This window comes from Papilio machaon, chromosome 27, assembly GCF_912999745.1.
Source record: "Papilio machaon chromosome 27, ilPapMach1.1, whole genome shotgun sequence".
NCBI lineage: Eukaryota > Metazoa > Arthropoda > Insecta > Lepidoptera > Papilionidae > Papilio > Papilio machaon.
Window position 1 is genome coordinate 4,807,229 of NC_060012.1, and position 13,807 is coordinate 4,821,035.

Sequence of the window (13,807 nt, forward strand, 5' to 3'; positions counted from 1 at the left end):
TTTCTTTCATTTTAATGTAAAAAATGAAACGGAAGAATTTACGACGGACAAAAAGTTAAACTAAATATCAACAAATGACAGAGATCTTACTAATATTATAAATGCGAATGTTTAGATGGATGGATGTTTGTTTGAAGGTATCTCCGGAACGGCTCAACGGATCTTGATTAAATTTGGCACAGATGTAGAACATAGTCTGGAACATAGGCTACTTATTACGTTTTTTTTTAATTCCGCGCGGTCGGAGTCTCGGGCGACAGCTAGTATAAAATAAGTTTAATACAATGTAAGATAACAAAGCTTAACAGTGGTAGACGCCAACAACAACATCTGTAGCATCAATGGGTCGGCTCGATTAGTGAAATACCACGACCACGCAGAAGACGTCAAGTGGAAGCAATTCCACGTTTCGTATAATGAATGTGGTGGCGGAGACATAATCTTAGTTCCATCCTTTCCTTATAAGAAAAGAATGGGACTAAGTTTATGTCTTAGGGAAGTGGATTTGAAGATTGAAACGTATAGAAAGGAGATTATTATACGCGTTCTCTCCTTCGTCGATTAAAGGTATACATCGCATCTGCGATTGCGGATGTTATAAAAAAAATGAAAGTGGGAGAGAAAGATTCCTATTCCTATTCCTATATTATTTATTTATTTCAAATGATACAGTGGTTAATGCCAGCAATAACAAAATCCGTTGAAATTTTTATATGTGATTTAAGTCGTCTTTCATTACTTAACAATAGAATGATGGGAAAATGGCAACCATCATCCCTGTTGGCCTGATTTTTTTTTTTGACTGAGTAGTCACTGTTTGCCTTGAGGAGGCATTTACAGTTTCACCGGGCTTGAGGTGGCCGGGCGCAGATGGCGCTTAGCCTAAACCTCGTTTAAGAGTAACTAGGCTCGAGGGCTCCCTCAGGAGCCTCGGCTCGGGCTGTTACTTCGTTATTATTACCGGATTGGGAGGTCACCGAGCTCTTAGGTCGCTTCGGTGGACGCTCCATGGAGTGACTGGGCGCAAGGGCCCCCGAGAGGAGACCTCGGCTTGGGCTGTCACTCATTACGCGTTTAGCATTCCGATTCAAGGGTGCCCGAGAGGGCCGGACCTCGGCTTGATCGGTTGCTATTATCTGATTGTGTTGGCCTGATGTTGCGTAGTAACAGTAAGTGATTATTCATTTAATTGTTATTTGGGGTCAAAGTGAGCATTCGAGATAAACCTCCATTAACTTGATATCGACAGGTGTGTATATAATTTCTTTTTGCTTATCGGATTAATAATTATTTCTTGTCTGGCCTTGTTCTTATATACACGACATACAGTTAACATCCAGTTCCATACAATTGGAAAAGTAATTTAGTGAAAAACAAATAAAAACTCTATAAATAAATAAAAATCTAGAACCTTTAATCAGAACATGTTTTTTTTACTGATGATGTATCATCAACGTTTTTTTTATTTCGGGTTTAGTCACAGCCTTTTGCAGAGTTTGAGTTCAAGTTATTACACCCGGAGTTTCCCCAGTAAAATAACATAAGTCATTCAAACTTTCGTGAGACATTATCACTAACTTATATATAGAAACGGCTAAAACACTTAATCCGGTGTCGTCACCGACTAGTTTCGAGCCCTTCGGGGACCCTTCATCAGGGTGAGTGGGACTGATATTATTGTGGTGGTGGGACTAGTCGGTGACGACACCGGATATATATACGTGAGTGTTTTAGCCGTTTCTATATAAGTTAACATATAAGTCAACAATGTTGTAATTTACCAACATCTACAAGATAAAAAAAGAACTAAAAAGGACAGTCATAAAAATCTAGATTTCATGATGCTATTACCATGAGTTTTTAACTCCAAAAAGTTAAATATGTATTTAACTGTGAGTAATAGTTGTTATATAAAGGTTAATTATATATACTACAGTGATATAATTCTGATTCATACAACATACAATTTATTGCGCTCATAAATAAATAAAAGATAATTTAAAGTTTAGTGACATATATAAGTAATTTATTATTAAGATACTAGTTGTATTGATTACTTGATTACGTCACTTTATAAGTAATGGTAAAAAAGTACAAGCAAATAGTTTTATTATATATGATTTAAGTTTTTTATTCGGTCACTTCGCCACTTTGGCAAATTTAGGTTTAATATAGAAAAATTAATTTTTATTTAAAAAAAGAAACCCGAGTAGATGTAACCTTTCCTTCCTAAAACTACCCATCCAATGTGTCACCATCCTTACATAGTCGAGCCCACATTCCAATGTATCGTACGGCGCAGTAATCAAATTTTTTTTTTTCATAGATACGCCACCAGTGATATTTTTACCAACTTACAAATGCAACTAGTATAACCAAGATCATTTTAATATCGACTTAATGTCTATGCCAATAGAACACAAGTTGTATTCACATAGATGTAAGACAAAGTTTGTCAGATTGATTTACAACAAGAAGACACTTGTCAAAATGATTTCTAGGGATTCGACGTCATACGACGTGTTCAGACTAGTTTATTGATGCAAGGGAATAACGACAATATCACGGAAGTTATAAAGTTTAAAATTGCATAATAGCATTGCATAGATGTCGAGGTGAATCATCGGTGCAATCAGAATTCCATATTAAAATGGTTCACAGATGATGAAATAGAATACAATACGGCAGTCATTGAACGTAAAGGCCATCATTTGGCGCGAAAGGAAGGTGACAACTGTTTTGGCTGAACACAGGTGCCTTTTGCCTTGTGAATTAAAAAAAGAACTTTGACGTTTAATCTAATGACAAGTACTGGCCAGTTTAGTAAGTAAAGTTTTTGTTAAATTTATTAGTCTTAATTAAATTTCATTTTTAATTTGAATTGTCGAGCGTCATTTATCATCAAAAATCAGAGTATTTTTTTCTATTTCCAAAAATAATACATTAATTGTAAATAAAATTTACATCTCTGCTTATCAGTTTATGTTACGATAGTTATTATTATATTAATTAAATAAAACTTAAAAATAATGTATTTAAATATGCTTAATAAATTCATTGTAAACAAAACTTTCAATTCACAAATTATTTCGTTCATAAATTTAAAAACAAAATTCAAATTTATAATAAAAATAAAACACGACTTACAAAATTTAATCTAGTATTATTTAATAATACCGAACAGAAAATTTAAATTTAGAATTCGAATCGATTCGATTTTTTAAATTTCGAATGGTAACTGACATTTATATGAAAGATTAATTTCATTTGATGTTGATCTATTAATCTATAAATAAAGATATAATTAAAGACCAGCAGTAACTAATTCTTCTACTTGATAACCAACACGTAGTCACCCCGTACCTAAGCGTTGGGTATAAAAGGGGTTGTTGGTTTGTGAGAGTTCATATTCCAGACTTATCCATACTGGCAACACAACCTCCTAGACTTGTTCGGATGAAAACGTGTTGTGAATATCGGATTTATTGCTAACATTCTCTCAACTGTGTAAGGTATGTACACAATTTTGAAATTCGTCCACATTTTTGTAGAAATATTTCGTTAATAATTTTTTAATGTAATTTTTGCGATTTTTTACAATATTTTTTATTTTATTAATATGGATGTATTTCTTTGAAATTATCAACATTGTGATCGTATTTAATACCGATTTATTATTGAAATAAATATATTTGTAGTAAAATTTTTAAAAATAATAAAATAAATTTGGCAATTTATAGTTGAAAATTAAATTGTTTTATTTTTGTATTTTACTTTTATAATTTTTTGGAATGAACAAATCAACTTGACAATGTCTATATACCTTTTTTTAATATCTCTAAATTATTATTTTTTTGTCTATCGGTGACGTAAAATAATATTTAGTTAAAGGATTTTATAATTCAATATTTTCTTAATGTAAGTCGATTATGGAAAAATCTCCCCGTATTTATATCCCGCGATAATTTGCGTGATTCATTTGTTTGTTATTTCGTGTAATAAAAATACGAGTACATTGGTGATTGGTTATTCGTTTAATAATGTTCGTAATATTAAAAAATAATCAATTAACTGAGAAAGGATATATAGTAAAAGTTTTCAAGGTCATTAAATTATGTTTTTTTCATTTCCTTTTTGGTTTATTTGTCTTACGTTAATTATAACTTGAGACTAGCTTAAATACATATGTTTTAATTCCATCTTTTATATTAATCTTACTAATATTATAAATGCGAATGTTTAAATGTACGAATACAGAAAGGCTTAACGGATCTTTATAAAATTTGGCATAGATGTAGAACATAGCCAGGAAGAACTTATGCTACAATTTTTTTAACGCGGACGGAGTCTAATTCCATCAAACATATCAAAGATGATTTTCGGTTTTATATTTTGAATACCTATTGTGTAATAAATTAATAAAGTTAAATAGTTAAAATGATCACTCTATACGTTATAAGACCATTTTTTCCTGTTCATAATTAACTTTAACGTTTTATTTCAGGTGATACTATCTACATCTGTTATCCAGTAGCAAAGATGTTTAAATTGGTGTCGCTACTCATCGCCGCGGCGCTGGTGTCGCTGCAAAGCGCTTACATCGTCAGCGCGCAAATCGATAACCCTAAAAATGATCTGGATAACAACATACAAATAAATCGTAAGTAACTCATTTATTATATTACTTTACTAAGAAACTGAACAGCACTCGTTTCTAAGATAACTGTCGTTATAAAAATAAATAATTAAAAAGGCTACAAACATTCGTAACTTACAACAATATTTAATTGGATTTACATCACAAATCATGCAAAAAATAATAGTATGTGTCCTAATTTAAACAGATTTGTTTTATATTAACAGAAGAATTTAAAAATCATTAAAATTTCTATTGTATTTACATATAAATCTATTTAAGGACATGTATAGATTATATAGTTTGTATATAAGACCATAAATAACTAACAAGCTACTGTTTCCATAAATAATGATACAAGGAAGTAATGAAATTCAACACAATTGTAAAATCAAGTAGACATTTCATTGAATATTTCAAAAGAAAACTTATGTTACTGCAGTTTTGTGATTCATTTGAAGCTTCTATTTCTTGTTGCGTTTTCAATTCTTAATACTGGGTTTCTGCCACTATTGAGGTGATAATATATTTTTGTATTTTACTGTATTGGAAATCCATGGTTATTATTTTTTATATTGAATAAGCTAGCGCTTGATCATGATCCCAAGTGATGAAGTGATAATGAGGTCTAAAGATACGCGCTAGCTTTGTAAATGCCTATTCACTCTACTCTTGAATTAATTTAATCTTTTCCAATTTATTTCATCACTCGATTTAAAAGTGCACACCGGACGCGGTTATGTACGCGGATCGGAAAGATGTATAATAAAACTTAAGAATAAAGGCTGTGCTAAATATTTATTTTATTTCATATGAAAATTATATTTTTCAAATAAATTGCCGTATAAGTGTACGAATTCTCAGCATTAGTTTATGTTTATATTAAAGGCTTCTCGATTAAAACGCTCATTTCTAAGTTTAGTGTTTCGTGATTCCTTCACATCCCATTTGACCTAAATCAAATCAATTTAAAAATCCTTACACGAGGTCAACGTGACATCTAAAAATTCGTGAATTCTATCCGTCGCTAGATGACGCCCGTGGCGAATAAATTGACCATCTGTTGATAATTGACTTGCAAAGTGACCGAGCAATAGTGACACATTACAAAGTAAAATGACAATCGCTTTTGCAAAAATACCAACCAGACGATAGTCCATCCGGTAACCATGTATAAACTGGGTTATAAATTTAAATTCGGATCTGATTCATCGGAAGAATAAAGACACACGTTTTTTATAACACCTTTTCTATACACATTTGCTAATGGAATATTCAGTTTCAATGAAATAAAATTCGTATACAAAAAAAACTTCAACAAACACATTCAAATATAAAATTAGATTAATGTTTAAATTTTCATCTACAAAGAAATTGCATTCGTTTTAAGATTTTGGACTAATATCATTTAATAACGTAAATAGTAAGAAGTAGTAGTAAGTAACATATCACTACAAACTTACAAACCTAAAAAAAATCGAAGAAATCTTGTTGAAAATGTATTTACGTAGTTGTGGTAAAAAGGAGACTCAAGCTAGAATAATAAAAAATCTGAAATTGGACATCCTTTATTAAGCGATATGTTTTTGCAGCGGTTCCTCAACGTCGTCGTCTGCGCAACTTCATCAAAATGAGTCAGGCGCCGCCGCAGCGCGTGCGCTACGAGCCCGGCGCCGGCCTGCAGCTGGTCTGCGAAGTGACCGGCTCGCCCGCGCCACAAGTGCAGTGGCTCAAGAATGGAGAGCCCATGCTTGATGTAAGTAAAACTTAAGTTAAACATAAGTTAACTCGCAGCTAACGAGCAGTAAACTTTGAATCTTATAATACCCAATAATAACATAAGTTCTCACTGCAGATTCTGATTCTGTACAAAAGAAGAAGAGTCCTTTCTATTGGAGAAGACAACGATTAAAGTATTCTGGGGTGATTCCATAGAGAACTATCACGGTTTACTAGATGACTTATTTACATAACACGAAAACGTGTCCAAATTCTTTTTTATAAATAATTTATTAGCCTTAAACCAGTTTTTATTATTCTTTTTAAACAGCACCATTCGTTTTCATAGCTACGGTTACATTGTCAGTCATGTTTCCTTTATTTTTATAGCAAACATTTGCTTTGTTCGTTTATCGCTTCTCATTGTTAATAAGAAAATAAACAATTCCAGTACGAAGAGGAAACTAACGAGATCCCGACTGTGGCGAACAACATCGCCCGACTTGTCAGCAAGCTGGTGTTGTCCGCTGCTCGCGCCGGAGACGTGTTCACGTGCGACGCCAACAACGGCCTCAAGGAAATAACAGCCTCTACCACTGTTTATACTGAATGTAAGTTTCAAAAGTGACATCTAGCGACCAGTAGACAAAATATGATTTATTTTAATTCTTCCTTACTATGACTTAAAAAGTTGATAGACTTCTGCCTACTAGATGTGACATGTTATATTAAATTAATTTGTTTCGTTGTATCTTTAATTAATTTGTTTTAAATAATTAAATGTTGTTTTTTGTTCCTGATAAAAATTAATAGCAAATATAAGAAGTAGTAAAGTTGCTACTAGTTTAGCACAGGCGTCCTTATATGGGGTACATTTAAAATCAATATTCACATGTAATCTATTTCTTCTTCGTTCGTTAAACCGAAAACTTCTCTTTCAGCTGAACTTTCCCCGCAATTACTATCATTGGAGAACCTGTTCCCCGCTCCGTCGAAGCCGGTGATATCGCTGCACTACGAAGACATCATCCAAGAGAGCGGCACCTCGTTGCTGCTGCCGTGTCGGGTGAGCGGCGCCGGCGAGCACCAGATCGTGTGGCAGGACAACAACAACCAAGTCGTGTATGGCAGCCCTAGGCTACAGGTAGCTTTGTTTTTCCTAATAGATAAAAGATTTTTTTTACAATCTTACTAGTACTATTAAGGCAAAAGTTTAGATGGATGGATGTTTGAAGGTATCTCCGTAACGGTTCAACGGATCTTGATGAAATTCGGCACATATTCTGGAAGAACACATAGGCTATTTATTAAATTTTTTCCCGCTTTTCTCCGGACGAACGGAGTCGAAGGCAACAGCTAGTATGATTAATTAAGACATGTTTATTAAATTTTAAGTTCTTTTATATTACAACACTTTACAAAAACACAACAGCCAAGATAATTCGTGAAAATGTTTTTTGAAAACTAAAATTCAAAGGTGTATTTTATAAATAAAACCTTTATAGACAACTAGCTGTCGCCCGCGACTCCATCCGCGCGCAGTAAAAAAAAAATGAAAAACAGATGTCCGATTCTCAGACCTACTGAATATGCTCACAAAATTTCATGAGAATCCGTCAAGCCGTTTCGGAGGAGTACGGGAATGAACATTGTGACACGAGAATTTTATATATTAGATTACGGAGTAACCGATAACGATGTAATTAACCACGTAATTTGAATTGGCACAACAGTAACAAGAGAACTTTTCCGCCCGACGTGCCAACTGAAACATCAAAGAGCTGTCAAAGTTCTTCGTATCCATTTAAATACGGTTACTGTGTAGGTGTTGCCCTCTGGTGATCTGCTGATAGTGGAGCTGCAGTGGGGGGACATGGGCCAGTGGAGCTGCACGGCGCGCAGCTCGCAGGGTAAAGACACCGCGGGTACCTTCGTTTACCCTTCCAAGCCAAGGAAACAGGTAACTTAAATTACATTAGCGCCAATAATGACTTGAATACGAGTCTCTTCACACAGAAAAACAGCTTTTTTAAAAGGTTTTTTTGAGAATTTACGCAAAAAAAACTGAAAAATAGCAATATTATATTACTGTTTCTTTATTTCTGTAGAATCAACTAGAACTTTTTATCAAATAAATTAAATTATTTCGCCCAATTATTAGTATAATTTGATTAAAAATGTTTTTTATTTCAGTAAACTAAAACGGAATGCTAAAAATGGATCAAGAAAGTTACCCGCCGATTACTAAAAAAATCTCCATGTTCCTAGTATACATAATATTGTAATGTATAAATATTTAATTTATTTTTAATTGTAAAAATAGCTGTTGGATGTAAAAATCAATTCATAATTATTATAATTTAATTTTATAATTTGTGCCAATTTTAGGTTAAGTTTTTACATTACAGTGATTTCAAATGCATTTATTTTAGACTTATTAAATAATAATTACCGAATATTTGAAATTCGAATGAAATGGAATTCGAAAACCATTTTTTAATATAAAATGTTGTTTAATTATAATTTGTAATGTTTTTACATTAATTTATAATTCATTACAAATTTAATGCAAAAAAAATCCAGTAATTCTTTTTAACGAACCCGTATTTTTTAAAATTAAATAATATTTTACCACATTTTTCTTAAATAATTTTGTATAATTTTATTCTTTTTAATTTAAGCCAGTCTTATGATTTTTTATTGACATTATTGTTGATATGAAAACTGTTTTGTAGTTATTTGTACTTAATTAGTTATTAGTAATTTTTTTTGTAAAAATAATAATTTATTATTTAAAATACTTTTTTTAATTAAGTAACTTCTACAAATATCAGGGTTTTGTATTCCGTTGTTATCTAATAATAAACCAAAAAATTTTTTCATATGAAAATTATTTAAATTATTTTTGAAATTTTACTGACATAATTAAAAAATAATCCTTGATATTATCAACGTAAATATAAATTTCCTAACACGTAAAATGTTGCTTAAATATTTGATTTATATTATTGTAAAAAGAAATTTAATAGAATTTAGTATTTAAATTATTTTTTATTTTTAACGTGTTTTGTTAATGCGTTATTTTATTGAATGTTGCCAATGTTATACATACTCTGTGATTGATATAAATAAAAAAATAAGTACATGAAAAATGGTGGTTTTTTTTTTTTTACTTTTTAATCGAATTATCTACTTATTTATTAGATTCTTGTTTTGTATTTAGATATTAGAAAAAAAACATTTAAGGTAAATGAAAACAAAATTTTTTTTACATATTTTTTTTTTATTTTTGCAATTTGAAAATCGAATTCCGGATTTTGCAAAACTAATTCGGATGTTTATCTACCAATATTGAAATGGGACATATATACAGGACAGAAATAGGTGAAATTGAGTTAAGAAAGTTGAAATATATATAAGAAAACTTATAAACCAAACTCTTAAACCCAAAGACTTTACCTTTTTTACATTGAATCAACTAGGTCTTTGCCACGATTCCAATTGATGTTAAGTGATGTACGAACTAAGTATAAAAGGGTAATCAATGAATTAATTATCTTTGCAAAGTTAGTGAATAAAGTAAATAATCCATACATCATGTTAACATTTCTGTTAAAGACCGGGTCTTGTGATATTTATTAGACTTCTTGTATTTAATTGAATATTTATTATAACCATTGATGATTTGCAACTAAGTAAAGGATACATTTTGAAATAAAGTACATTTGCGCGTCTCATTTAACAAAAAAAATGAGTTAACTAATTTAGGTCAGGTTCTCACCACTAGATGGAGTTGGGGACAAAAATTTTAATTTTTGACAATTGTATGAATGAAAGACTATATTGTTAAAACATTCTTAATCTGGTTTTTACAAAAAATACGACGAAAACACAGTCGTAGGATTTCAAACTTGTTTTAATTGGCTACAATTTTTCCTTGAAAATAAAAATTGTGATAGGCTGATAAGTTGCAACTCTTTTGGAATTCTTGCTTATGTTATGCGTATAATTTAACTGGCTTTGTATTATACATATTGTTGTTTCTGTTTTGTCAATGAGAACGTAAGGGATGACAATAAATAACGGATGGTCGAATAAAGTTACGAACTTCGTTAAGTTTTATAAATCAATAAAGTTGTAGCGACTGTCGCGCCGCCATGTAGCCGCGCGGTTAAACTTAACCTTTGGCAAATGTTAGGCGGTCAGACGCGACTCGCATGCTTTATACGCAGAGACATGCATTGAGTGGATTTTATAAATATTTATTTACTAAAGTTGTACTCAGAACTTTCTGTGTATCGTTTAGTGTAGATTTAATATGAAATAAAACATTAAGGTTGTGGTTTAGTATCTATTACCGTTATTTTTAGGGCAGTTAGAGCTTCGGTAAGGCGTCGCGATTACTAACTAACGTGATCCCGTGGCGCCCCACATAATAGCCTTGAGGGAAAAGAGGGGTTTAATGGATATGCTCCCATTTGGGTAGAGAATCTCACATAACTACCTAGGGGCAGGCACGGAGTATACATTAAGCATTCCCCTCCGATAACAATAAAAAAGGGCAGTTAGAGTTTATTTTCACTGGGCTCCTTTGTCTTATATTTCCAATAACGCGGTCAAGATTTCTGTACCAAGAACGGAAATGCCATTTTATGCTTTTTAGTATAACTGGTTGCGAAAATAGTGGAAAATTATAGTTTTTAGTAAATCTATATAATTTTACGACATTTTTTTAAGCTATGAAACTATCACTGTGGTAATTTTTGAGAAGTATTTATGTTTTAAATAAACCGTCATTTTTCGCCGCCGATTCACGTATGCAAATATATATATTATTATATATATTTGCACACATTACTATCTCTTATATATATATATAAGAGATAGTAATATGTTTGCACAGGTGATTCAACAGCAGAGACACACAGTAAAATCACACCCTCTAATTAAATGACTTTCTACGTGACAGTTGAAAACAATTATTTTTAATTGTAATAATTTTAGTACGACTACTCCACAATCTTCTGTCCTATATCCGTAGCATAGACAGAATGTGAGCGTTGCCTTGAGGCGCACCTTTCTTCCGATGCCGAAGGTGACCTGGGAACTGCTGCAAGATTCCGCTGCCTTATATACTCTTCCTATGCATTAGGAACTACTTTTTAAGCACTAGTATTAGTTCTTATGTTAAAAGATATATGTTCTTATCGTAGAAGATGGTAAACGAGCAAGCGACCTGATTTCACTACAGCGAAGTGCCCGCTGTCCGGACATCAACAATAAGGAAGGGTCCATTCGGTACTAACGTGATGTTTTTATCAACTTTTGATCTCCTCTCCCTCTAATTATATATGATAAGGTTATAGACTCGCCCCCTATATCTAAAATCACGTGGTTTTTTTGTTCTAAAAAGGAATATTGAATTTTAAAAATATACTTAACTTATTCATAAAATTTACCTCATCAGTCAAACAATAAATCCAGATAATCCAGATAAAGCGGCAGACCCAAAGCTAGGTGGATAGATTGTACTGCTAAAACACATGATTGAGTGCCAAGTCTCAGACGAAGATGTCGAGGACAGAGCGAAGTGGAAGAAACTGATGAGAAAGCTGACCCCACCACCATATGGGATACGAGAGTGAGAGAGAGAGAGTTAGACAGTAAATATACTTGATATCTTATTTTAGATCCCCCCCCCTCCTCGTGATATTTCTTAATTTTTACGGAACCCTTCTCCCCCTTTTGGATCCTTACGTAATTAATGGACGATCCCTAAAGTAAAAGGTTGTAGATTTGCTGTCTTACCATAATAGACACAGGAGCGGATTTACGAAAGAAAATATCCTCTTAGGGCAGGTAAAGCCCTTCTTCTAAATTCACTTTTCCTTTATATTTTTATAATAAAAGAGGGGGAAGTGGAACAGGATTACAATTTGAACCCCAGCACATACAGTCAATACTGTCGTGGAACCCCGAATGCGGACTCAACCACTATTAAAATTGACAAGAATAGTTTCATTTTGAATCATCTTGTTTTTTCATAAACATTACTATCTCCTGCTGTGAGCTTATAAATTTTATAGCAGGAAATCACGCGGATATTTTTTTGCAAAGATCACGAAGTCATAATACTAAGAACCGATACAATTTATTCTTAATCTGAATTATTTTGACAGATCACGTTGGTTATGGAAAATATGTAATTTAATATGGTAACACTAACCAACAGAACGATTACAGAATTTTACAAAAGAAATCCCGAAACCTTTTCAGAATAAGTTCAGATTTCAAAAGCAAAAGTCCAATTCAGACTTACTTTCGTTTTTTTACTTACTTGCCCAAAGTGGGTCTTGGTCTCCGACACAAGAGATCGCCAGAGTCGCCTGTCCTGTGCCTTCTCCTGCCAGTCCATCGCTTGTAGCTCCAGCAGGTCTAGTTCTAAGGCGTCTCGCCAGCGGTGACTATGCCGGTGGATAGGTCGGCGGCCAGTCGGGATCCCGAGACTTTCGTTTTTTACTTATGTCTATTGACAAAGATATTAAAAAATATTTGAAACTAAAATTAATCTATCTATATATATATATATATATATATATTTTTATAAGAGAAGGGGCAATATATAAAAGAAAGTCGTGTTAGTTACACTATTTATAACTCAAAAACGGCTGAATCGATTTGACTGAAAATTGGTGGGCAGGTAGCTTAGAACCAGGAAACGGACATAGGATAATTTTTACTCCGTTTTCTATTTTTTTTTATTCCGCGCGGACGGAGTCGCGGGTAAAAACTAGTTATATAATAAGTTTAATTTGCGTTTAAATATTGGGTAACTGTTCCAAAAATCTAACAAGTACATCGGTCATACCTTCCAGCTGTCTCGTCTTGTGACATCATTGAGGCACCATTTTTAGGCGCACGCATTTTAGTAAAGATTGATAAACGGTGGAACAAGGTGTTTTGAGATTTTTGTATGGTACAATACGTTCGCTAAATTATGATGCATATACATTTAGTATCTAGAAACTCACTTTAAAAAAGAAAAAGAATTCGGGTCTCGTGTAGAAGTAAAATTGTCACATTGTAACATAATAATTAAATCTAGTTATTCCCAAAGTGGTCTAGATGGCCCCCTAGATCCCACGGAAGATCTGGCGGGGGTATATGTTGGCGGGAAATAAAGTTAAAGAATAATTGCTGTTGCAAAAGGTTCACCGAATCCAGTAATAATCTTGGATGGAATTTACAAGAAAAAAACTTTGATAATCTATCACTGATTTTATCTATTATTTATTATTTTATTTCATGCACTGTTTCCAGTCGTATGATCAAAGATGGTAGTTAGCCTGATCCAAATTTGACAAATCAGCGAGTACCAAGGCCTGCCCTATCACGAAGCACGTTGTCATTACAAGATCTCAACATCTAACAGCAATGTATTTTGTATTTATG

General features: G+C 32.6%; 1 protein-coding gene across 3 annotated transcripts; it reads left to right on the top strand.

Moving 5' to 3' along the window:
• Window positions 1-2,692: 2,692 nt before the first annotated feature.
• On the top strand, window positions 2,693-8,625 carry LOC106711052 (neural/ectodermal development factor IMP-L2). 3 transcript variants are annotated; one of them, XM_014503270.2, is made up of 7 exons: window positions 2,693-2,823; window positions 4,505-4,660; window positions 6,229-6,392; window positions 6,807-6,966; window positions 7,297-7,499; window positions 8,181-8,315; window positions 8,549-8,625. In XM_014503270.2, the coding sequence occupies exons 1-7, from the start codon at window positions 2,802-2,804 to the stop codon at window positions 8,549-8,551; spliced, it is 843 nt and encodes a 280-aa protein (XP_014358756.2). In that variant the 5' UTR covers window positions 2,693-2,801; the 3' UTR covers window positions 8,552-8,625. The 3 variants fall into 3 exon arrangements, with proteins under 3 accessions (XP_014358756.2, XP_045540734.1, XP_045540735.1); XM_045684778.1 differs by lacking the exon at window positions 8,549-8,625 and having other exon boundaries at window positions 8,181-8,332; XM_045684779.1 differs by lacking the exons at window positions 2,693-2,823; window positions 8,549-8,625 and adding an exon at window positions 3,422-3,512 and having other exon boundaries at window positions 8,181-8,332.
• The last annotated feature ends 5,182 nt before the right edge of the window (window positions 8,626-13,807 follow it).

Bases quoted from the DNA above. Each gene is read 5' to 3' on its own strand.
- LOC106711052 (XM_045684778.1), top strand. From the start codon at position 2,802: ATGACAAGTACTGGCCAGTTTA. The intron at 4,661-6,228 runs GTAAGTAACTCA...ATGTTTTTGCAG, and splicing joins TAACAACATACAAATAAATC to CGGTTCCTCAACGTCGTCGT. The intron at 7,500-8,180 runs GTAGCTTTGTTT...GTTACTGTGTAG, and splicing joins ATGGCAGCCCTAGGCTACAG to GTGTTGCCCTCTGGTGATCT.